This window comes from Aulonocara sp. 'chitande type north' Nkhata Bay, linkage group LG17, assembly GCF_057382095.1.
Source record: "Aulonocara sp. 'chitande type north' Nkhata Bay isolate Kocher_YH1m ecotype deep benthic linkage group LG17, A_spYH_male_GT1.1, whole genome shotgun sequence".
Classification (NCBI taxonomy): domain Eukaryota; kingdom Metazoa; phylum Chordata; class Actinopteri; order Cichliformes; family Cichlidae; genus Aulonocara; species Aulonocara sp. 'chitande type north' Nkhata Bay.
In genome coordinates, this window is record NC_141360.1 from 28,582,604 (window position 1) to 28,606,072 (window position 23,469).

Here is a 23,469-nt window from a genome sequence, read left to right on the forward strand (position 1 = left end):
GCTCAATCAACACTGCTGACTGGGCTAATTTACAGGCTGTGTAACTGTGCGTGCGTGCGCGCAGGTGTTGGAGTGTTTTTGTGCATCTAGAGTAAGAGTCTGACCTCATGTTGTAGTACTTAAAGCTCTGATTGTGCTTTCATTAAAGAGCCACTGGGTCTCTGTCCACAAGTTTAGCAAATACAGCCAACAATGGTGAATTTATGCCATTTAGTTGCACAACGAGAGAAATTTGTGTGACTTTTGTTTGCTTGCATCATTCAGAGAGGGGACCTAGCTGTCACTGAAAAGTCAGAATGTCAGAAAACACACTAACCGCCGTCTAGCAGATCAGCCACTACGTTTAAATACACTCCAGTTCAGTTGCTGGCCTAATTTAATGTCCTCTCCTTATTTGCATTCACCTAACATACTCCTAGAAAAATGGTAGGAGAAGTGAAATGTGGGACAAGACTGAGAAGGAATGTAGTAGCTTAGAGAGATGCTGTAAGGCTTCGTGTTGGTTTGCACAGCTGACTTGACTACACAGCGAGTGATACGCAACCGATAATCAGCATGTATGAGATAAACTGTAAACATTGATTAGCAACAGGGGGGCTAAGCTTGCTGTCAGATGATGACTGTTTTCAGCTATTTTAATCAAAGCGTTTAAACCCTTATCTGTTTTAAACCAGTGTTATTGTTCCAGCCGTGATTGCCATTATTTTAAGTTTTTTATTTTTACCCCGGCTTAAATTAAACTTCAGCTGCCTTGAATCCACTGGCAGCTAAAACTCAAACAGCCCAATTAATATTTTCTAGCCTGTACCAACTTGTTTTCCAAAAAGTACGCACGCAAACAAGTAAAAGAAAAATGAAAATACAAGACTGTGCAGGATAATGGGTTAGGTCCTTTTTGGGAAAGAGTGAAACGGGTCCCAGCATGTGGCATGAAAGAAAGAAAAGTTAAAAGTATTTCTTTCTTCGCCCAGCTGTTTGATAACCGGAGCCTGGATGGACAGAAAGATTGAGTTGGAGTGTCTGCCTGATGCTGTTTATCTCAGACGTCGGCCGATCCATCAAAAACCCAGCCTCGCCTTCTGTTCATCGAATCGTCACCACAGCGACTCATTGCAATAGATTCCCTGTCAGTGACGGGCATTAATCAGTATGCAGCTCAGAGAAACCACGGCGTGATGAATGATGCCGCGAGAGGCATTCCACAGACAAAGACTTTTTACATGCTGATACAAATGTTTTTATGCTTAATATCTCTTTAGTTATGCTCCTACGCTTTGCAAGAGGACATATTACTCTATGCCGTTTCATTAGTGGACCATTCAGATCGTTAATGGGTATATACCGCACCCTTCTGTCCAAGTTTATTTATCTTATTTTAATGGCTCACATTAAAGATCGCCATTTTTCTATGAGCTGTTTATATCCCAACCTTAGGCATTCATCAGCAGTTTAAATGGCTAACACTTATACTCCCTATATATGCATTAAAAAGAGGGACATCAAAGCAGACAGAAGATCGTACCATCTCACTTTTGTCTGTTCTGTCTGTACATGCACATATAGAAGATTTGGTATCGTACAATATAAAGCGCCTTGAAGCAACTGTTGATGTGATTTGATGCTATATAAGCAAAACTGAATAAAATAAAGTTTAATGTAAAACTTAAAGGGATGTTGCTGATGCATCAGTTCTTGTTTGCATACTCGATGACTTTATAATGGACAAAAAAAAAATCGAATTTACAAAACTTTAGATTCAACAACAAAGAAAAGCAACTGTTTTAAAAGTTTTCCCAGCGGCCACAGAGAACCAGGACAGAGTACACAGCAGGGTCCCATCCAAAGCTGTCACTCAGCAGAGAGCCCACAGATGCACATATGGCTGCTACAAGCATCCTATTAACCTTATCTTGTCTTATTTCTCCCTCCGCCCCAAAAAGTGCACGTACTGTACGTTTCACGCTTCACTGACTCTGACTACAAGCAGCTGTTAGAAACAATCACTACCTCAGCAAAGTACTGATGTCAGAAACCTGATAGAAGAATGGAAAATAAGTCTTACAAGCAGTTAAGAGGAAGCTATGTGATGCGTTCTGTTTGTGCGTTCACCTTTTTCTCAAAAAGTTATGATTGGATTTGCATGACAACTTGGCCCAGCTTAGATTTTGGAGTCAATCCAGATCTGGACACGTGAGTTTCTGTAAGGATTCTTTACCATTGAAGGATTGGGCAAAGTCTACCATTTTGGGTCCTAACTTCACAATAAATAAAAGTAAAATATCATACATCTTAAAAATTGACAGATATTGTCTTTGTGCTTTCAAAGAAATATACCTATGCAGTCGTGGACTGCCAATTTCCATTGTAATATTTACAACCATATTAGCAAATACCTAAAACACGAGACCCAGATCTAATATTTCAAGTGCTGTTTCATTGTAATGTAATCTAGATATATGCTCTGTGTGTGTGCAAAAAATACAGAGGTTTATAAACTCTTTGAACCCCTCCCCTCCTAGACAATATTGTACACTCACAAATACACACAGTCATGTGCACAGCTTGGTGCCTTGCTTGTGCTTCTCTGCAGTGTGAAAATTGCTTCCATCTTGGGGCTTTGAAGTATTTATTAACCCAGAAAAATATCATCCACCATTTCCTCTCCCATCTTATTGGGAATTCAATTCATGAGCCTCCGTGTGTGGTAAAGAATGAGGGTGTATGTGCGTGTACGAGTGTGCCTGCAGAAGCAAGATTTGAGAGATCTTGTTTCAGCCTTGATCCTGCAGCATTTGGCTCTGTTTGCACACACTCACACACACACACACACACTCACTCAGTCTGTGCTTGCAGTCATAGTTACAGTTCTTATGCTATTAATGGAGATATAGCTGTCTCCATGTAGGCAGGCTTATTAAACAGCCCCCTCTCATTGGCTGCCACTTCTGTCAGCACTGAAAAGAACTGAAATGTCCTATTGGTCTTGGTTGGACATCAACTTCAACACATCACTCGTAACTGGTTGCTAGGCAACCAGTTGTCTCCAGTTTCCCTCCCCTGCTTCATCCCACCCACCCACCCCCCAAAAAAGTGGTGCTATGTTTCCTTTTATTCATTTATTTGTTTGCTTATTTAGATTATATTAAGCCTGGGCATGATTGTTTTACGCATGTGTGTTTTAATGGCCTGGAGCTCCAGGCAAATCAACACTAATCATCCCTGCAGAAAAGCTCCACCTCGAAACAACACATTAGGTGAGAGATAGAGCAAAGAGAGAACAAGGGAGAGGAAGGCAGCTGGCTGTGATTAAGTATTCAGGGTCAGAAAAAAATGTCAATGATTGGAGAGAAAATGAGGAAAGCATTGTTGCATAAACTCAGTGCTGTGCACATTATCTACGTTACATCAATGCTTTTCTATCACAACCTGTATTGATTGCTACAAGGAGGCGACAGGGTGGCTGGTATTGTTTTCAAGTGTATGTGTGTCTGAAAATTGTAATGATGCCATCATCAAAATGTGCTCTTGGAGCCACCTACTTAAGCATAATCTACACTTTGGCAGGTGTTTATATGACTCTTAACTTCAATTTATATTTCTTCCACAAACCATTATGCACACTTCGCAGCCAGGACTTTAGAAATGTTGGCAAATGCTCCGAGGCAAGAAATGATTAGGCACAAAGCCTTGTGTTGCCTTAAATACACATGCTGCGTATGTTCTGACAGACAGCTAAACACCTTTCTCTCATCCAGACTCCACGCCATTATGGAAATCGCTAACAGGTTTGCCAAATATTAAGAAAAATTTGGAAACAGCACTTAAAGAATAAACATAATATGCAAAAATCTGTGATATACACCAACAACAAAGATATGACCTCTGTGTTTTCAGTGTTAGCTGCAGTCCTGCACTCATTCCCTAAGATGCCATTCAGACAGGCACGCGCCTTTTACTGATCGATATTACTGCTCACTTAGCCTGTAATGTATTCTGACCTCTGCAATTTAAGTAAGCTTTGGCCAGTGATTCTTTGATCTGTACGGAGTCGATGCAGGATTCTCGAACCCCCGATCGTGCTATTAGGAGACAACCCATGAGGCATGCACAAGTCTGTGGATATCACAAAGGTCACAACCTCTGTCTGCAGGGGTCAGGTGATCGGTCATATTGACATGAGTGAGCTCGGAGAAGGTAGATGCACGCGATACGCGATAACAAACCAAGATGGACCAATCAAATGCAGTTGCCATGGCTGAACTGAAGGAGTTCAATTAACTCTTTTATTAGCCCGAGACACAGTAGTTATCCTCTCTGACTTTGTGTTTTTCTCTGTCGTCTGAATAACGAGGGGACAGCGGAGTGAAAATGAGGACAAAGCCTGCAGGAAACGAGACACAAGAGCAGATGATGAGAGGTAATTTCGGGTCAAGGGACCATGGGCAGAAAGTGAAGGGAGCAGTGAGTGAAGAATTGGAGGGCAGTGAAAGGGATTGTTAGCCAAGTCAATGTAGATTAAAAAGGAGCAAAGAGACTGATAAAAGAAGTTTTACTCTCTTCCCGCTCTGTCATTAAAACTATGTGCTAGCTTGAGCACAGACAGGGACTGGACTGTTGGTTCTCTCGCTGGGTTTCATGCTCCACTGAGCCAACCAGCTTCCAACCTCCCCTCCAGTAAGAGCCACAGAAAAGCCTTTTTGTCTCCAGTGTCCCGAATGAGAGCAGTCGCTGTGAATGTCCACGATCGCTGACGCTTTCTACTTATTGTCACTGGTTTCTTTTCAAATATGTCATTTTGTCACAGTTTGTGCTTAAAAGAGGTCACTGGGGTTTTTTTTCTTTTTACTTAAAATATTTTAAGGGCAGGTTACACACCTGAAAGTGTAAACTGTGCTTCAGATCTTGTTACACTGCATCTTTCACAAATGAGTGCACTAAAAAACTTTATATGACATGCCTGTCATCACCTGCATGAGCTGTGGGTGATACAGCTCTTAACAGCGGCTGGTGTGTAGACAGGTGTGCATCTCACACGCTGTCACTCCAGCCTGTATCCTTCTGTCATCATTTCAAACAGGAGGGGCAAAACTGAATGATGGTTGTTGTAAAAAAAAAAAAGAAGTGTTCTTCACATTGGTCAACACACTGGTATTTCTAATGGCATCGCACACCTTTGTTGCCTTTTTTCTCTCATCCTCCCAAACAACACGACATCCTTCCAGCACTAGAAAATAATAAAAACACACTCTTCTCTTTCCACATCACACTTCGTTCAGTTCTGATGACAGAGAGAAAGATGGAAAGGTTTCTAGAAATAGTCAGACTTACAATTAACATTGTTATTTGTAAATGTAATTGTTGGACTAAAGCTGGAGCTGGCAAGATGTAGCAGGGAACAGAGGCCACAGAGCGGCGATGGCTGTGAGAAAGTGTGGCTCTGTTAACCGTATGTGTGTCATCTAATCCATTAATCAAGCCCGTTCAATCTGGGCTAACGGGACTGCTAACAGGATTAGTGCATTGATCGGCACACAGAGACGCACACACAGAAAACACAATCATAGCAGCAAAGTTCTGAAATCAGGACCCTTTTGTTAATATCTGACATCACTTTCAAGCACCGTCTCACTGCAAGCGAAAGTGCTATGACTTGTGTTACAAACCCTTCTGGTTCATAGTTTTGAGCTTTTCTGGTCTGCCAGGAGTGCAAAATTTAAATTATATCTAAGATTAAAAACACACTGAAGTGAATTGTGAGTATCTCCAAAGCAAGTTTATGGGGTGCTTCAATATTTTCTCTGTTGCCTGAACATACTAGTTTTTCTTCCCGTGGAATCCGCTTTTCTTCAAAGAGATTGTTAAACTTTAAATTTTCCCGCAGACTGCAGTACGTTGCAGGATCTTTGCTCTCTTAAACAGCTGAAAATAAAGTGTTCTACAGCTGGAAAGTGATATAAATACTTGACTGAAAATGAGTTTTACCTGACATGTTTTGCCTTATAAACAGTGATGGGAATAACAGCGTTACAAGTAACGGCGTTACTTTTTTCAGTAACGAGTAACCTAACTAATTACTGTTCCTATCGTTACAACGCCGTTACAGTTACTAACAAGAAAATGCGGTCCGTTACTATTTTCAACAAACAGACAATTGAAGCCGTGTTCAGCTTACCGCATCTTATATCAGTTGCTGACTACGTAAGTAATCTGGACGCTACAGCTTTAAGCAGCTGCGCGCGCTCCCGTGGACGGTAATCACGATCACTGTCTAGCACAACACCTGGAGCTAAGGGGACAAAGCAATCGCATGAGTGCTGCTGTTTGACTGAGGAAGAATAAAGTGGTCGTGGTAAGCCAATCACATGACCACTTAAGGACAAAGCAACAAAGTGATAGATACCAGTTTTTAAATTGTGTTGATAGACCTGCAGGTATCAGGCTGTGATGTTCTCCTTTACAGTGGACAGAAATTATTTTTTTGGAGTGGCACAAATAGTTTGTGTGGCATCTTATTGAATGCAGAACAGCTGATTGTTCTGTAAATAGTTTGAAATGGTTATTTAAAAAAATCAAGGTAAAAGGTAAATGGATGCAAATAACTTTGTTGTTTGCAAAACTTGAGCATAGGATTTTAAAATTGACAATTTATATTTGCATTTAAAGTTATGAAACATGTTTGTGGTTGTTACAGTAAAAAATATAACTTTTTCTAGTCTGATTTTATGTTTTTTGTCTGATTTTAGATCAATTGTGTTAATACAGTATGTCAAAATGAAACCATAACTGTAAATTTAGACACGTGGGGTTGTGCTGAAAAGGATGATACCAAACAAGGCAAAGTAAATAGTTTTTAAAGGTGAAATGTAGAAGGAAAATCAAAAGTAGTTAAAAATGGCCAATTATACCCTGGACCCCAGAGGGTTAAACGTTTTTTTTAAAGTAATGCAATAGTTACTTTTCAAGTAATGAATTACTTTTAGAATATTGTAACTCGGTTACTAACTCAGTTACTTTTTTTGGAGAAGTAACTAGTAACTATAATTAATTACTTTTTCAAAGTAACTTGCCCAACGCTGCTTATAAAACAAGTGTAGGTGCGCCAGATTCATAGAAGAAAACAAATGTCAGGCACGGACATCATTTTCCATCATTTTTATAATTTTATCAGAAAACACCCCATCGAGCCTTTCTCTCTTTTTCATTTGTCTTCCTAATCTTCCTCACTGCTTTGACCTTTTGCTGATACCGAGGCTGCTGGCTTGTTGCTAGCTCTGGATGGCACTTTCCGCTTTAGCCGCTTTTCCTTTGTTAGCTTCTTTAACTTGTCCGTGTTTAAGTGTCTCATTGGTTTTGTTGTTGCATTTTTGCGCGTTCTATCACAGTTTTACTTCAGTGAACTTTTTGTATTTTTTCACTTTAATCGTAACAGCTTAGTCTATCGCTGCTAGTGAGTGCACGACTACCTGGCTATGCTTTTGTTGCACGTGCATTAAACACACCAGCTCACAATCTCTTAACATATGAGTCTGACCCAGCCAGTCACAAGTCCAGTAAATAAGTCTATTTCTAGTTCGCATGTACCACAGCTCAATCAAGAAATGACAACTGGTAAACTGTCAATAAAGTCTTGGATGAATCAATTTTTTTTGTCTCTACTATTTATCAATAAGAACCAGTATTCTTAAAATTACACCAGATGATGGAGTGAGAAAATGATTGAGAGGTGGACTAAGACAGTGTTAGGTTGGGTCTTTTCAGGATATCTGCTGACAGTGATAAAATAGAGAATAATGCCAGATTTATTCTACTGTCAGCATCAATCAAATGTTTGCTGCACCTGCGGTGACAGAAATGTTGTCTATATCTGTTGAGCATTTTTTTTTCCCATTTTTTCCCACCTTCAATGTGCTGTTGGAACAGAATGTGCAAGCATTGGCTTATCAAGATTATATCATCTGAGCTCCGTGTTTGAGTTGATTTGAATAGAATTGTGCTTAAATGAATGCTTAATCTGGCGCGATAGCACAAGACAGAAGTGGAAGAAGAGGGTATATGCTGCGGTAGCTCAGCACTTTTCCTGACAGTATATATACACCTGCTCTGAATATAATTTCAATGCAAATGGGCTGGTGTTGCAGTCAACCATCAGGAAGGGAGTGAGTGTGTGTTTTAACAATAATGGCTGGGTTTCGTTTAAATTCACATCCATTGAGGGATAACAATATAATCATCTTCCCCAGCAGCTCTGAAACAGCTGTTTGGGCTCTTTGTGTGTGTGTGTGTGTGTGTGTGTGTGTGTGTGTGTGTGTGTGTGTGTGTGTGTGTGTGTGTGTGTGTGTGTGTGTGTGTGTGTGTGTGTGAGTACACATCCTCATCCACGTGTGTGTGTCTTTTATTTATTTATTTCATGGATGAGCGTGAGTGGGCAACTGCTGCTGCAGCTCTGTGTTGCTATGGTGACAGCTGAACTTCAGGCCGAGGTTGAGGCTTCTACTGTATTTGAAGTAGATGCTGTTGCATAAGGTAAAGTATAACACAGATTTGCACCATGCAAGGCAATTACTGTGCTCTTTCTCGAGTGTGCGTGTTTGACAAAAGAGCAATGTGAGGACTGTGCCACGCTGTTGCCCCTCAGGAGATCGGCAGGAGGCTGAATATTTCATAACTTTTTCCGTATAGCAGGAAAACTCACATACATGTCACATTTTACACTGCAGTCATCATTTTTATGTAATGACTATTTACTGTTACGCAAGTCAGTTATAAGAAGCAAAAATGAATACCAATGCAGAATAATGGCGCCATACTATTGAATGTGCAATGCAACAGTTGGTCAGTTAGTCAAGAGTCCAAAATAAGGGCATCAAAACTGTATGGGCTGACATCAGCAAATAAGTTGGCATTTACCAGCATAAAGGGCTGATATTTCTGTGTTCAGTTCTGGGTTAAGTATTCAGAAACAGTGTGAAGAGCTGCAAGACTAAAAATCCAGTCAGTTATTTTATAATAATTAGCTGATAAATAGGACGATAAACGCAAAGAATATAAGAAAGAAACACCCTTCAGCTGTGTTATAAGTGCTGATGTTGCATAGCTTGTCCTCCAGAGGGCGCTCTGCAGCTTCCCTGTTAGAAAAGCACCTTTTTGGAAGGAACATTTTTTTTCATATTTTCATATATCTGAGGGAGAGAACAAAGAATCTCTGCCAATATGTCGAAACAACAAATGAATGAATAATACTTTTTAAGCCACCAACAATGCTCTTAAAAATTCAACATCAGCAGGGCTTTAATACTGATGATTTCTTTGTTTGCACAAATAAATGAAAACAAGCAAAACAGACTTTAAATTTAGATTTTTTTCCCCCCTTTATTTTTAACATTAGTATCTGGCCAGAATTTCTCTATCATCATCTCTAATGTCAAAAAAGAAAAAAAGCCAAAAGTTAAAAGGCTGAGAATACATCATATTTGCACTTGCGTTCATTATTATCATTTGAGTCCCACATTATTTTTGCTTCTAATATTACTGACACTTTAAAGGAAGGACAAACATCACTTGATTTTTACTGCACTAAATTCACTAAGTGGCTCAGGGGACTGGGAAGCGTATCTGTATCCGGAAGGTCGCCGGTTCGATCACCCGGCTCTCTATCCTGGTCGTTGGGCAAGACACTTTACCCTACTGCCTACTGGTGTTGGCCAGAGGGGCAGATGGTGCGATATGGCAGCCTCGCTTCTGTCAGTCTGCCCCAGCTTGCCTCCACCAGTGTGTGAACGTGAGAGTGAATGAATAGTGGAATTGTAAAGCGCTTTGGGTGCCTTGAAAAGCGCTATATAAATGCAATCCATTATTATTATTACTACATAATATCAGCTTGTGTGCTCTTGATTGCCCTTTGATCGGTCTAAAATGAACAATTAAAACATGTTTGCATGCAGTGAAGACCAGTGGAGATGAACACATTGCTGGCCACGGTGTATTCTTTATTTTATGAAATGAAATAAAAGTTATAAGACCTACTTACCACTTCTGAACTTGCTTGATAAATTATACAAAAGTTGTTTGCATATCTGCTCCATTTACTATGCAAGGAATATGATTTTTTTTATTTATGCTCTCTTTGATTGTTTAGGTTTGCGCTCACGTAGGTAGAATCGTACCGTATGCATCCTAAGCGCCTGTTTGGTTGTTTCTTTGTATTTTTATGCTTCTTCCGCAGATGTGCAGCAGTAATTGGTGAGGGAGATTTTATGTTGTGCTGACTCAAACAGAGGCAGGCCATTAGACTGACAGCAAGACCGTGCCATGAGGCTAATTACCACCCTTTGCCCTGAGGACACATTCAAATTCTCTCATGTTCATAAATACGTTTACTCGAAGTTCTCCAGAGGCAGCTCTATAAAACCTGCAGAAGTTTGTTGTGTACTGAAGTTTGGTACCAGAAGGTGCAAAGAGAACATCCCTGCAGAAGGCTGCCATGTTCCAGGCCGCCTCTTTAGAAAACCCAGTAACTGGCACAGTCAGTGGACGCCTGGTGACCAGAGAAAGAATGAACGCTTTCATTGGAGTCCAAGTGCATGGTTTTTTTTTCTTTTCTTTGTTCTCTGTGACTGTGTAATGAGAACCTGGGGGGAAAAAAGGAAAAAACCCAATAGACAGTTACAAACTTGCCACAATCTCATTGTGGAATTTGCAATTACTTGCTGTCAGAGCAAAATCTCAGAGTACACTCTCAGCTGTCACTAACAACACTTTGTTAAGCAGTAGTACTAGTTTAGAACAGGCGTTTAGGGACTTGCAGTTATTTGCTTTTGTGATCAGAAGGGAAGATTAATGAATTGCTGTTGAGGTGCAGGTAGGCAATGGTTAGCTTAGCTTAAAGAATACTAAAAGATCTTTAGAATTCATAAAGCGAATCTTTGAGACAAATCTAGTCACTGAAACGATGAGCTAGCCTCTTTTCAAAGCTCTCTAAAAGAATAGGTTAACATTTTGTTCAATACTCTTTTGCTAGCTGTCAGACAAGAGGACTGATATAACTCACATACAAAGCTATAGCTAGCCTATCTTCCATTAGAATTACAAAGAAACAGCTAATTCTTTGTGATGTTATATAAACAGTGTTATTTACATAAGAGCACAGGTTGGATCTGTAAATGATGTACATGAGAACAAAAGGTGTGCCTATAGCTTCAAGGTCCTTTCAGGATCAAGGGCTAATAAAGATGTACGAGACTCACCTTTTGCTGTTGTCTTTCTGTTTTTTTATATATAATTTTAAGAAGAATCATACAAGTTAAAATTTCAAAAACAGCTTTTTGTTTTCATCTACCATTAATGTACGGTAATCTCTAAAAAAAACCAAAATTTGAAGATTTCTGTTTTATGCTTTTTTGTTTGTTGTCCATTTGTCATCCGAGCAACAGACCGATTGAGAGTGAGCAGTTTTCGGTTGCAAGAGATATGCTGCTGTCAAAATGCTTTGAATAACCATCAGCTACGATCTAATGAGGATTTGGGTTTTTATTAGCCTTTTAAAATAAACCTGCTTCTGTAAACAAAGCTGGGTAGATGAAAATGGAAACTGTGATCCAGATGTGGCTACTCTTATGGTCATATTCTCAGATTGATCAGACCAATGTGATCAACGTTACAAAAGAGCAATAATTAATTGATCAAATGTATTTTTTTATACCCTTGTCTCTCTCACTGTTTCTCTTAGGCATAAGTCTCATACATACCTGATGTTCTTTGTATATAAGGTACAGTTGTGCTGTTATTCAGGTAAAGGCACCAGTTTGAATGGAGCCATCCAAGCCATGTTGGTAATGTAATAACAACAATGACATGCATGTTCTCAGGGGCATTTTATATCATTATGCACTCATTAGCGCACCCCTGAGTGCTCTGCTAGTGCTCTCCAATGGTTTTGTCTCCGAAACCCTTTTCTGAAAACTAGTATTATTCTCCATTTTAGGCTAATGATGATGATCTGTTACCTTTTTGCATTTTTTTTTTTAAACACTCACATAATCTTGTTATCATCCCGACTAAAAGTCTAACTCTTTTGCTGTTGCTAAAATTTGTTTTAAATTATGCAAATGAAAGTGAGAGTCATCGTTTTTTGCCAGCAGAGTCGTTTGTGGGGGATGCACTTATTGTGTTTTAGTACATTATAAAACTTGGTGTGGAGAAGAACTATAGTAGAAATCCCTGAGCTGTTGATGTCTGTCCCCAACACAGATGTTTTGGACATGCGTCAAATAACTATTTCAGGTCTCCTACGATGAATGATCTTTGTGCACAATGCATGAAAACGAATATCTTTGTGTTCATCAGGTACTGAAGATCAACCTTATCGGCCACAGAAAACGGATTCTGGCCTCATTGGGGGACCGGCTACACGAAGACACCCCACAGAAACCTCCACGGGCCATCTCCTTACGGGTGAGTGAGTCTCTGCAAGCTGACAGTATGGGTTTTACCCATGACAATATTGAGCAATATCTTAACCAATTAGGATTCAAATTATCATGACTCTATAAGACAGTAGTTCCCTTCCCAGATGGCTCTCTATTTCTCTGAGGGAAATTCAGCCTCCCCACTGCTGCAGTTACCACCCAAATGATTACCCAAATCTCTCGGAGAGGCGCAAAATGGCCGTCCCACTGCCGTTTCCTCCCTGCTGATTTGTCCTGGATGCTACTCACAATGAATTGGCTTTCCCTCTCCCATCACAGCCACACTCCTATATCTCGGTTTTTTCAAGCCCAGAGAAAGCCTGAAAATCTGGAGGCAGTGCTGAAACAGCCCGCTGTTCCTAAACACGTCTTCCTGTAAACCACTGAGTCATGAAATAGGTTGAAAAATATTACAACAATAATCCTTGTTAGTTTCCAGGGGGAAAGGAATTTGTTTGGCTCTTTTAATAAAGTTCGAAATGCTTAACCAGGCACAAGCGCTGTTAGCTTCAGCTAGATCCAGCGTGTATAGTATGCGGTATTGCTTGAATGTGTCGTAACAATTTTAAACGTTTTAAAGTCCACATTTCAAGACATATAAAACAGAAAAAAGTTCCAAACTAGAGCAAGCAAATAGTCTAGTCTGAAACGAGACTTTCAGACTTTTAATATCAGTCCTAATTTCACAAAATTCCCTAAAGGTGTTACAAAGATGTGTAATTAAAGCAAAGCGTGATGATACTGAATGGCTTAGTGCAGGGAAAAATTATGTATTCAAGCCCCTTTTCTTCCAGTGTGTGAGCAGAGGGCTGTGTTTACTCAGTAATCCTGCACAAACAGGAGCAGATAGTTTTGTGTGATGGACAAAATGGGTGAAGGAACACAGCAAAGCTTTAGACAGCAACTGAGATGCAATGCATGAGCTTGCATAGGCAAGAAAATATTACCAAGCTTCTTCAAGAGTCTTCTCGTACGATATCAGCTGAAAGTGAACAGCCTCTCAGGAGAAATAACTGACCCTTGTGCCAATGGAAGTTTTAATTCTTTTGGGGATTTGAGTTTCTACTCAAGTTTGAAAACCTCTTAAATGAACATCATTTTCCACTTTAAGGATTTAGCAGGTGCTTTCGCTTAAAGTGACTTACAGTGAGCAGGCAAGGGTTCACTGTTGTGATTAAGGACACTGATGGATCTACTGAGACCTCCTGGTAACAGGACACTGCTGTTCGTCCTCAAGTTTGCAAAGTGGTTTTGGGTAGTCAGCAGAAAAGCATCACTGTAGCTGAAAAATGTAATGTGACACATTGCACTGCATTGCCCTACTTTTACACTTGCAGCGGTGACATAGCACATTATAATATGATATACAAAACCTGACTTGCTTCCTTTAACCCCTCTCAATCTGCCCACACCTGTTTTGCACCAGGAGCCCGGAGGAAATCACACTCCTCCCCAGCTCAGCCCGTCGGTAGGCCAGGCAGCGTACACAGCAGGGGTCCCAGGTGGATCTCTGGACGTGCAGCACCTCATGATGCAGGCGGACGCCCGGCGCAGGCAGCGCAGCAATGACAACTACTTTGAGGACGTGCCGCGATCCAAGCTGGAGCGACAGATGGCTCAAGTCAGCATGGTGAGGAAGGGAGGAGAGGATGGAGGGATGAATGAAGATGGGAACTGGGAGAGAGGGATGGACTCCAGGAGTGTATTATGAATGGTCATAATCATAGATGCAGACCTGGCTGCTTGAATACATAAGCATTCTGATAGTTGCATTAAAAGCCGAAATATAACACTGAATCAAATCGAATACGTCTCATCAAAACCTTTCAAGGTTTATTGTGTTGCTCACTGTTGAACAGTGAGAGTTAAGAAAACAGAATAAGAAATAGTAGAAAAGCTCATTTTCATACCAAAATGCGTTTCTTTATGTAAAGTAATATAAATGCAAATCTGATTTCAGGTCTACATGTAAGCTGTAATCTATTATTATTTATTAGAAACAAATGAGCTTCATGGCAGGCATTTTGTAATCAGGACAGCAGAATATATCTTAATTACAGATGAAATATTAGTAATCAAATGACAATCTTTAAAATATGAGATGGGAGATAAAAATATTGTCTGCTTAGTTATTCTAACATAAGTCATCATTAATAATCTACAGCAGACCATCTAAGCAGTGTTTGCTGCATAGACACGTCACTAAAAATACCAAACACACACATGTGTATATATATATATATATATATATATATATATATATACATATATATATATATATATATATATATATATATATATATATATATATATACACACATATATACATACATACATACATACATACATACATACATACATACATACATGTAAGGTCTACATGTAAGCTGTAATCTATTATTATTTATTAGAAACAAATGAGCTTCATGGCAGGCATGAAGCTCATTTGGCAGGCATGAAGGCATATATATGTATATATATATATATATAGACTTAAGAAGTAAGCATCTCGTCCATTTAGCCACTTGTAATCTCATGTGAAATGCTAAATTAGAACATTATGGCTTTCAATCAGTAGCAGCACAGTGATTCAGACACATCCCGGCTTACATCGGAGGCAGCAGCAGCTGTGTTTTGGTTCAGTATGATTGGGGTCTTTTGGTGTCTCCGTGTGAATCAGAGAGCCCATCAGTGCAGACTAGCACACGTATGCTTGCCCTGATAAATCTCTTTTTTGTGTGTTTGCGTCACAGTGTATCCCCCCCCCCCCCCCCCCCCCTTTTCCAAAAGCAAATCTCTGTTGAATCATCTCTGCAAGAATAGAAGGACAACTGTTAGAGGAAGGAGGAAACATCCATATTCTGTGTCATTACCCTTGTTCTCTGGCTGTCACAATGTTTCCATGATTGGTTGCCGCAAACGTTTCTCACGCCAGCTCTTCCCTCACCGTCTGTTTTCACTCTCCTTGTTTCCTCCCCAGAGAACAATTACTGCAGCTCACTTCTTTCTAGACACATTTGGCCATTAAAGTGGTAAAACTACAAACTTTTTACCGACTAAATATTTTGAATCGTCTCTCTCAGAAGGGAAAAACTGTTTAATCTGGTTAAACCGGTGGCGTATAGCATAGAATTGACTCTCGCGGACGCTCTCCAAAGGTTCGTCCCTGAGCTGTTTATTCAACAGTTTTTGCATTGGAATAGAAGATCTCACCTCTGCGGTCCATCAGCGTTCCGCCAAACAAAAACAGTCAGATGTGAACAGACACATAAAAATGCAGTGTTTGGCAGAGGATGTGTGAATACCTCCTCAGGCAAAAATCATCTGGTTTCATTTATAAAAGGAGGACTAAAAAACAAAAAACAAGCAAAAAAAAACCAAAACAGGCTTGTTATCCTGAGACATTCGAGAAGGATGAAGGCAAGATTTGGGCATTTTCTTTCTGTTTTTTTTTTTTTTTTAAAAGCTGGATACTTTACTGGGTGAAAAAGCAGCGAGCGGCTCAGCTGAAGCATGCGAACATGCAGGAGCCGAGCATAATTCATCCAAGTTTAATTTCCTTTTGGATGCTGTCCAAAGCATGTCCCCTTGATGGCGTGTCCACATGCAGTCATGAAAGCTGTTGTATTACAAACTTACACACTTTTATCAGGTCAACACGGGATATGCAGCACAGACCGCAATGTCATGCCCTCATCTTTTACTCCTGTGTAATCCCGACATGCAATTGCTTGTGTTTTCAGGCAGGCGAGTGGTGTGAGCCAATCACGTTGCGTCCGCCAAACGAGGCCACCTCATCCACTCCGGTGCAGTACTGGCAGCATCACCCCGAGAAGCTCATCTTTCAGTCCTGCGACTACGAAGCCTATGTGAGTCATACACTGTTGTTGAGCATTCTTAAATTTTCCCTTTTTATTGATCATTTGGTTTATAATGTAGCAGTAAAATCCCTGAATCCAAGCACTATAAATAACTATATATTTTCCTACCATTTGAAAAACTAGTCATAATCTTTGCTGATTGATTCGTGGCTTAACTGACTAAATGTTTCGGTTCTATTTGAATGCTGTCAATTCCTACTGCATATAACATTATTAAAGATCAGTGACCCTCAGCTTCACCTCTCAGTCAATACTGCACTCGGTTATTCTCAGTACTTTGGTAAATTTAGACCTTTGCCAGTTACATAAAGGATGTTACATATCCACGTTACCACAGATACAGCCTCGCACCTCTCACGGGTTACATACTGAGCTTCCAGGCTGAAGCGATTACTTACTTGGTAACCAGAAACCAATTTGCCATTTGCTTTCAGAAACACTGACAGGCAATATAAATGGATCTCTTAGACTGGATGGTTTGATGGCAGTGAGATGAAGACAGAGTAGTTATGAGCTTGGTTATTATGTAACAGAGGGGAAAAAAAGAAGCTGGGAAATTAAATTGATGTCTAATTTGGAAAAAAAAGCAGGGAAAAAAATGAGATAGAGGCTGTGAAAAAGAGGTGCAAGAAGTTTCCCAAGAGTGTGTCATCCCTCTGTTAGAAACCCACCCTTCTTATTTTTTACACCTTAGAAGATTGATAGCAGAAGCTTGGACCATTAGGCTTCCAACAGTTGTATAACTACACAAGCAATGTGTTTGGGAAAATGGGAGGAATCGACGACGGGTGGGCCACCGGGGAAAAGTGGTGGCGGTGCTTTCATGGAGCCATTTATGACAAGATCTCTAATGCTATCTGTCCCAGGACAACAGGCTCCAGAAAGCTCAGAGAGTGAGATAAATGAGGGAGAGCCTCAACAGAGCGCCAGGCAAGAGCGCTCAGTGTGAATACTGGCAAGGTGACGGAAGCTGGAGAGTGAATAAGAATAAATTAGATGGATAAGACACTGAAGGGGACCGCATTGTATTTGTTTTAATAAAAAAAGAGGAATTGCTAAAAAAAGAAGAAGAAGAAAGCAACCAGGGCAGAACAATAGATGCGATGCATCAACGGTGTTCTCATTTTCAGCTCAGACTGCAAACAAACAAAATTCTCTCTACTTTCAGCGGCTCCTCGCATAACATTGCAACTTTATTATGTCAGCTTTACAACTAGATTTTGAAATTATTATCTGAAGTTATTAGAGATCCACTTCCCGCAAAACCCTGCAGACATTTTGACATTATTACCAAACATGCAACATCATTAACAGCCAATATTATCTCAGCACAGACTGCCTACTCTTTCTTATTAATGAAAAAAAAAAACGTTGAAGATAGGAAAATACAAAATATCTTTGAGTAATACTCAGGGCTCAGACACGAATATTTTGTGATGTCGCTCTTTCATATGGGTCAAGCTGGTGAGCTAAACCTGCTCATGTTGCTTTGTATTTAGTAGGAAAATGGGAAGCAGTGATTTACTGAAACATTTGGAAACACAAATGGGAACTCAGTATATAAGGCAAATAAAGTCTGTACAATTCTAACAACCTTCAAAGTCAATATTTGGTGTGACCACCTTTATGCTTCACAGCTTTCTTGTATGTCTATAATAGTCTCCAGGAAAAGTTCTCCAGGCTTGTTGAAGGACATTCAAAGCTTCTCTTGGAATGTTTGGCTGTAAACACTCACTGGTTTGGCTCGATCGTGACACATCCCTCCATAAGACCTGTTGCCAGTGATTTTCAGTTCAGTTCTTGTGTCATTTGGGATACCTCAGCCCTTACTCCTCGTTTCTCATTTCTTAAGAACTTGACTTTCAGGTACTATTCATCTGAGTTTTTAGGCGTGACACTTCTTCTTTTGTCCTCTACTTGATTAGTTTTCTCAAATTCTTAAGAGCACGATGGCACTGTGTTGAGATACAAGTTTTCTGCTTGTAGCTCTTTGAAAATCACCTTGTTGGTGCAAAATACTTTTTCTTTTCTTTCAAACAGTGTTTGAAAAATCCTTGACATTTACACAGATTCAGTTAAAAAAAGAAGAACAAATAATTTGTTTGTGACAGGCTTCTATCAACGAAAGATAAAGACAGGAAATAATCCATTTTAAATGCTAAGTTGTCTGTTATGTGTAGACAGCACTGACTCATTCCTTGCATTGGGTGCGTATTTTGTGCTTGAATCATTCAAAGGTCAGTATTAAGTGGATTAATTGGAGATTAATTATATGAATTAGAGGAGTGGGACTATGCCTCTGAACACTTCCAGTTCTTATCTATATATGACATCCTCAGTTCTACAAGCAGTTTGTTCTCATTTTCAATCCCTTCACTTCTTCACTTCCCATTAGTACATGGGGATCTGCCAGGCCCAAAAGTCGCTGCCGGTCCCCTCCGAGGCCTTCCCCAAACCGCAGCTCAGTTCATGTTTAAGCCATTCGACTTTATCCACTAAAAAACGCTGTCAAACCTCTAAAATGAGGATGTGGGCCCCTCTAATGAAACATTCCTCTGAAAATGGTCAGGGGTTAGCGCTGGACTGTGAAATCCAACAAATGCGCAAAGAAAAGCTTTGATAGACGATTAGAAAAGCTGGAGAACTCTGTTCCTCAAGACCACTTTAAAAGAAATTGCAAGAAGAATCTGGCTCCTTGGAAGCAAAATATAAAGAAATAGGGGGGTGGCTCAAGATTGTTGGACAGTACTGTCATTCAGAGTTTTCTCGACCTTTTCCTCCAACACCAACATGAAGTTTACATTTGTTGGTGACAATCCCAGCAGGCTTAGAGGTCCACTGTCCACTTAGCATGTAATGAAAACTATCAACCTATGCAGAATAACAATATATTAACATATGCTAAACATTAAAAATGTCCTTCTGTTCATCGTTGCATGCGGATGTTACAGTTACCCAGATACAGACTTACAAAGCTAGTAGCATGGCTGTAGAGTCTTAGCCTTGTTATGATGCCTTGAATTTTATTTGAAACTAATAAAAACCAAAAATTACTGCCAGCGACATGGTATAGGAGACAGCAGCTGATCTTGTGTGCAACTATAATGCAATTTCTCAGATAACTGCCAGCAAGCCAGCCATAACAGCGATTTAACGTTGTTAGCTTGAGTCAAGACGAAGTATTAACATGCCCAGACGACCTCTTTCTGATCTGCCAAGGACTAGACTATGAAAATATGACTGAGTCAGTGTCTGTGCTGCGAAAAAGCAACTCATCATGCAAAGCAATTGGCCCAGAATGATGTTTCGTGACTTTAAGCAAATATATTGTCCATCAGATTCAAGACAAATCGCGTGTGGTCCTTGACTTTCGAGTCATTTATTGTAGAGTTAAATAGATGAGATAAATGAAGCTGTAAATATTTCTCTCCTAATTCACTAAAAGCCTGCTTAAGGTCCCACTTTGGGGAATAAATCCCCGTCAAGAAGCTGGTCAGTCATTGTGAGGCAGTGAATGTCACGCCCATTAAGTGCTCTAATGCCAACATAAACATTGTCCCTGTAAAACACCGTCACCATTAGTAGCTTCTTTATTAAATCTGATACTACGTGTGCAAAATTACTAACTGCATCCAGACAGAAGGATCTACCAGACAGCAATGTTAATGTACCTCAGGGAGCCACTCAAGGTTGATGTAATCACTGCTGTGTGCCTTTAATGAAACCCCATATGAGCCATGTAGGAAGCCATCCACTCAGTGCCTTCTGTATTGTTTATGCTGTTTACATCCAGGCTGAGCTGGTTGACAGTCAAGACCTGGCCAGCTGCTAAACTAGACACACATAGCAATGGTTAGAGGTAGAGATGCACAGATTCCAATTTCTTTGGTCGATACCGATTTCTGCCAATTCGCTTGAGCCCCTCGTGACCCTAATTTTGCTTATCCTGAGAATGCATGAATGGGATGGGATTTTTGTTCTAAGAACTAAAACTAAGTCAACTTATCTTTAGTGGAAAATATAATTTTTATAATGTTCCCCCAAACTGCAATAGGTTCCAGATCTAATCTCATTTGCAAAACTGAAAATGAAGTGCTCTGCTACTGGAAAAGGGTAGAACTAGCTTTTTATCAGCAAAAAAAAAAAAAAAAAAGGATCTGCAGATAAACTGTATATGCAAGCTTGACTAGCCACTGGGACATCAGACACTGGTTTTATTACTGTCCTCTTGGGAAGCCATATCTTGGCATTTTAAAACTAGATACAACAGCTGAGGGGTGGACTTGACTGAGCTATGTAGAGACATTGCACACTTCTCACAAGAAAAGTTTAAAAGAAATCTACATGATGTTAATTAAATAAAACTTTGATTATTTGATTATGACTAAGCTGATTGGGAAAGCCTTTACTGAGGTCATGGATCAGGAGAGACACCAGTTGCCCCAGGCTAGCTATCATTAAGAATGCAGGTTTAAGGAACTATGTATCAGTTTCGATTTTCAGACCCAGATGCTCTGTCTTTGATATACAGTCTACAAATACATTGATGAAGCAGGTGTCTTAACTTACGATGTGATTAGAGAGGGCTGCTGTTGGAGGTTGTGGTATCCTCTTCAGCAGAGGATCAGTGTAGCGTTCAGCTACGGCACTGCTTGCTGATCATTTGGCAGGTTGGCTCAAGCCATTTTATCATAATCAAGCCATAGAGCAGGGTCACCGCTGCAAGCAGCTGAGGCAGTAAAACAGCTGTCACCAGTCCCGACCTACACAGGAGCAGTAATGGTAGAAACAGCAATGTCCTACTGAGCAGCACTGATGGCAGCAGGATGGTCTGTTCATTCTTTGAGAGGATGGCTCTGACTAATTCATCAGTCACCATCAGAACGGCGAAGAAATTTGACAGCAGATGACTCTTCCTGCTGCTAGACTTCGTCTCTATCATTTCCGTTTGAGTTATTGGAAATTTAAAAGCAGTCACAAAGTTGATGCAAAAGTTCACGTATTTACCTAGCATCGTGTTGTTTGTGTGTTTCCAACAGTACTTGGGCTCAATGTTGGTGAAGGAGCTGAGGGGGACGGAGTCCACACAAGATGCCTGCGCCAAGATGAGGGTAAAGCTCAATCTAACTTTATTTCTGGTACTGGAACCTCAAGTCAACATCTGGATAATTTTGATTTATTAAAACTCACTCGACCAAATTTAGCCTTGATAGCTAGGGATCGGCCTGCCAGGGCCTCTGCTCCTGGCTGCCGCCCGACGCACATTGCACCTAACCCCTGACCCCTACTGCGCCTCCTGTGGGTGGTGGGCCTACAATAACATGGGCCCATGTCCCTTTTTTGGGCTGTGCCCTACCGGGCCCCATAGACTAAGGCCCCAAACTAACTAAGTCAAATTTAAGTAAAATTATTACCAAGCTATGCTTACTAGCTTATACTATAGCAGCTAGCATGAGAGCAGGCTTACTAAACCTTTAAATCTGGGACACAGTCTGAATGCCCTCACGCTCTCACTTGAACTTAAACTTAAAATATCATAGCGGTGGATTAAGTGTGTTGAGGGATTTATTTTTAATATCCTTGCCTGGGTTGCTTGATACCTCACAATCCCCCTTTTACCTCTAATCACCTTATCTCTTCCTCACGCCTTGTGTCATTCTGCTGCTCCCTCTTTTTTTCCATTCCTCCTTTCCTTTGTTTCTTACTGACAAAGAGAAAGAGGAATGTGCCCTACTATCCATGTCTTTTCATCCTGCTCATTCTTTCCATATTTTACTCTTAACGCTGACTCTCTCACTCCTCCGGCCCCCGGCTGCTGCGGTGTAAAGAAGAAATTTAATATTCGTATGCAAAGCTCTCGGTTCCTCTTCTCTCTTTTCTTACTTTCTATATTTACAGTATGCCACCATCATCAGAGGGAAATTTTTCTTCTGCTTCTCATTTTCCTCAGTTTTACCAACCTTTTCCTGCACACTGTGGTTGTAACTAGGTGCAAAGAGATGCACGTCATATTAACCCCAGCTTTTGTAACATCGCTAACGTACCACTCTTTCATCCTTCCCTCCACGGTTGAGGTAGTTTTGGATGTTTAAGATCCAACTTCACTTCTCGGCTCGGATTTACTGCCAGCGAACTGCCTTTGTCAGTTTTTCAACACTACCTGATAGTGACAGGGTCGAACTGTAGCAGCAACATGCTGCAGGAAGGGAGCAAAGAACAGAACAAAGACAAACAGATATGGGATAGCAGCTCGCGTGTTCGACAAGGGAGGAGAAAGAAAGGACGGGCTGTGATAGGAATATGGATGCTGAGGAGGAGGAGATGACAAGCGATGAAGAACACAAAGTTGTTCAGAGAAGGAAGCTTTGAATATATTAAACCTTTTGTCAGGTAGAATGACAGCTGGGAGGGTAACGCTGACATCGCTGTAAATCACACAATTCTTCACAGCACCTCTCGGCATAATGAGTTCAGTATAGGTATGTAATTACAAGGAGTGAGGAGAGATATACTGTCAGAGCCCGATATGACCTAAAAGTTAATAGACTTATTGAATTGAATCGCTGCAGTGACTTGAGTGTAGAAAGGTAGTTTCTTATTTTATTTTTCATAACCTTTGAGAATGGTGCGACTAAAGTTTGGCAATCAAAGCAGAACAGAAATCCTCATTAAATACGCCAAGTTAAATTGTCAAGTTTACTTTCACGAGCTGCCTCCAAAGTCACTGCTGTTTTTTTTCCTCTTTTTTTGTCTCTACCTTCTCATTTTTGCACAAGAAGTCGACAGAACAGATGAAGAAAGTGCCGACCATCGTGCTGTCCGTGTCCTACAAAGGAGTGAAGTTCATCGACGCCACAAATAAGGTACAGCAATGCGCACGGCTCGCTTCCTGTGAGGCCCGGTGTAAATGACACACCGAGTGTAAAGCCCGCACAGCATTGCAGTGCTCGTGTCTGCTCTGTGCTGCTGCAGCCTCGCTGATTTACAACGGTATGTACACAGAGCACAAACAAGCAATAATCAGGATGAAAAGGGATGAGCTGAAAGTCTAGAACAGAATGGAAATATTTGAGTTTCATGTGCACATATATAAGAAAAGAATCGGGTACATATTCGGATTCTTG

General features: G+C 40.5%; 1 protein-coding gene across 4 annotated transcripts in view; it reads left to right on the forward strand.

Annotated features, from left to right (window-relative positions):
• anks1b (ankyrin repeat and sterile alpha motif domain containing 1B) overlaps positions 1-23,469 on the forward strand; it is a 275,289-nt gene that overhangs the window by 240,429 nt on the left and 11,391 nt on the right. For 3 of the 4 annotated variants that reach the window (XM_086269113.1, XM_086269110.1, XM_086269112.1), the window contains 5 exons: positions 12,343-12,450; positions 13,891-14,094; positions 16,208-16,333; positions 21,385-21,456; positions 23,122-23,208. In XM_086269113.1, coding sequence (XP_086125239.1) covers positions 12,343-12,450; positions 13,891-14,094; positions 16,208-16,333; positions 21,385-21,456; positions 23,122-23,208 — 597 coding nt within the window. The remainder of the gene's footprint in view (positions 1-12,342; positions 12,451-13,890; positions 14,095-16,207; positions 16,334-21,384; positions 21,457-23,121; positions 23,209-23,469) is intronic. The other variant, XM_086269111.1, reaches the window with a different exon arrangement.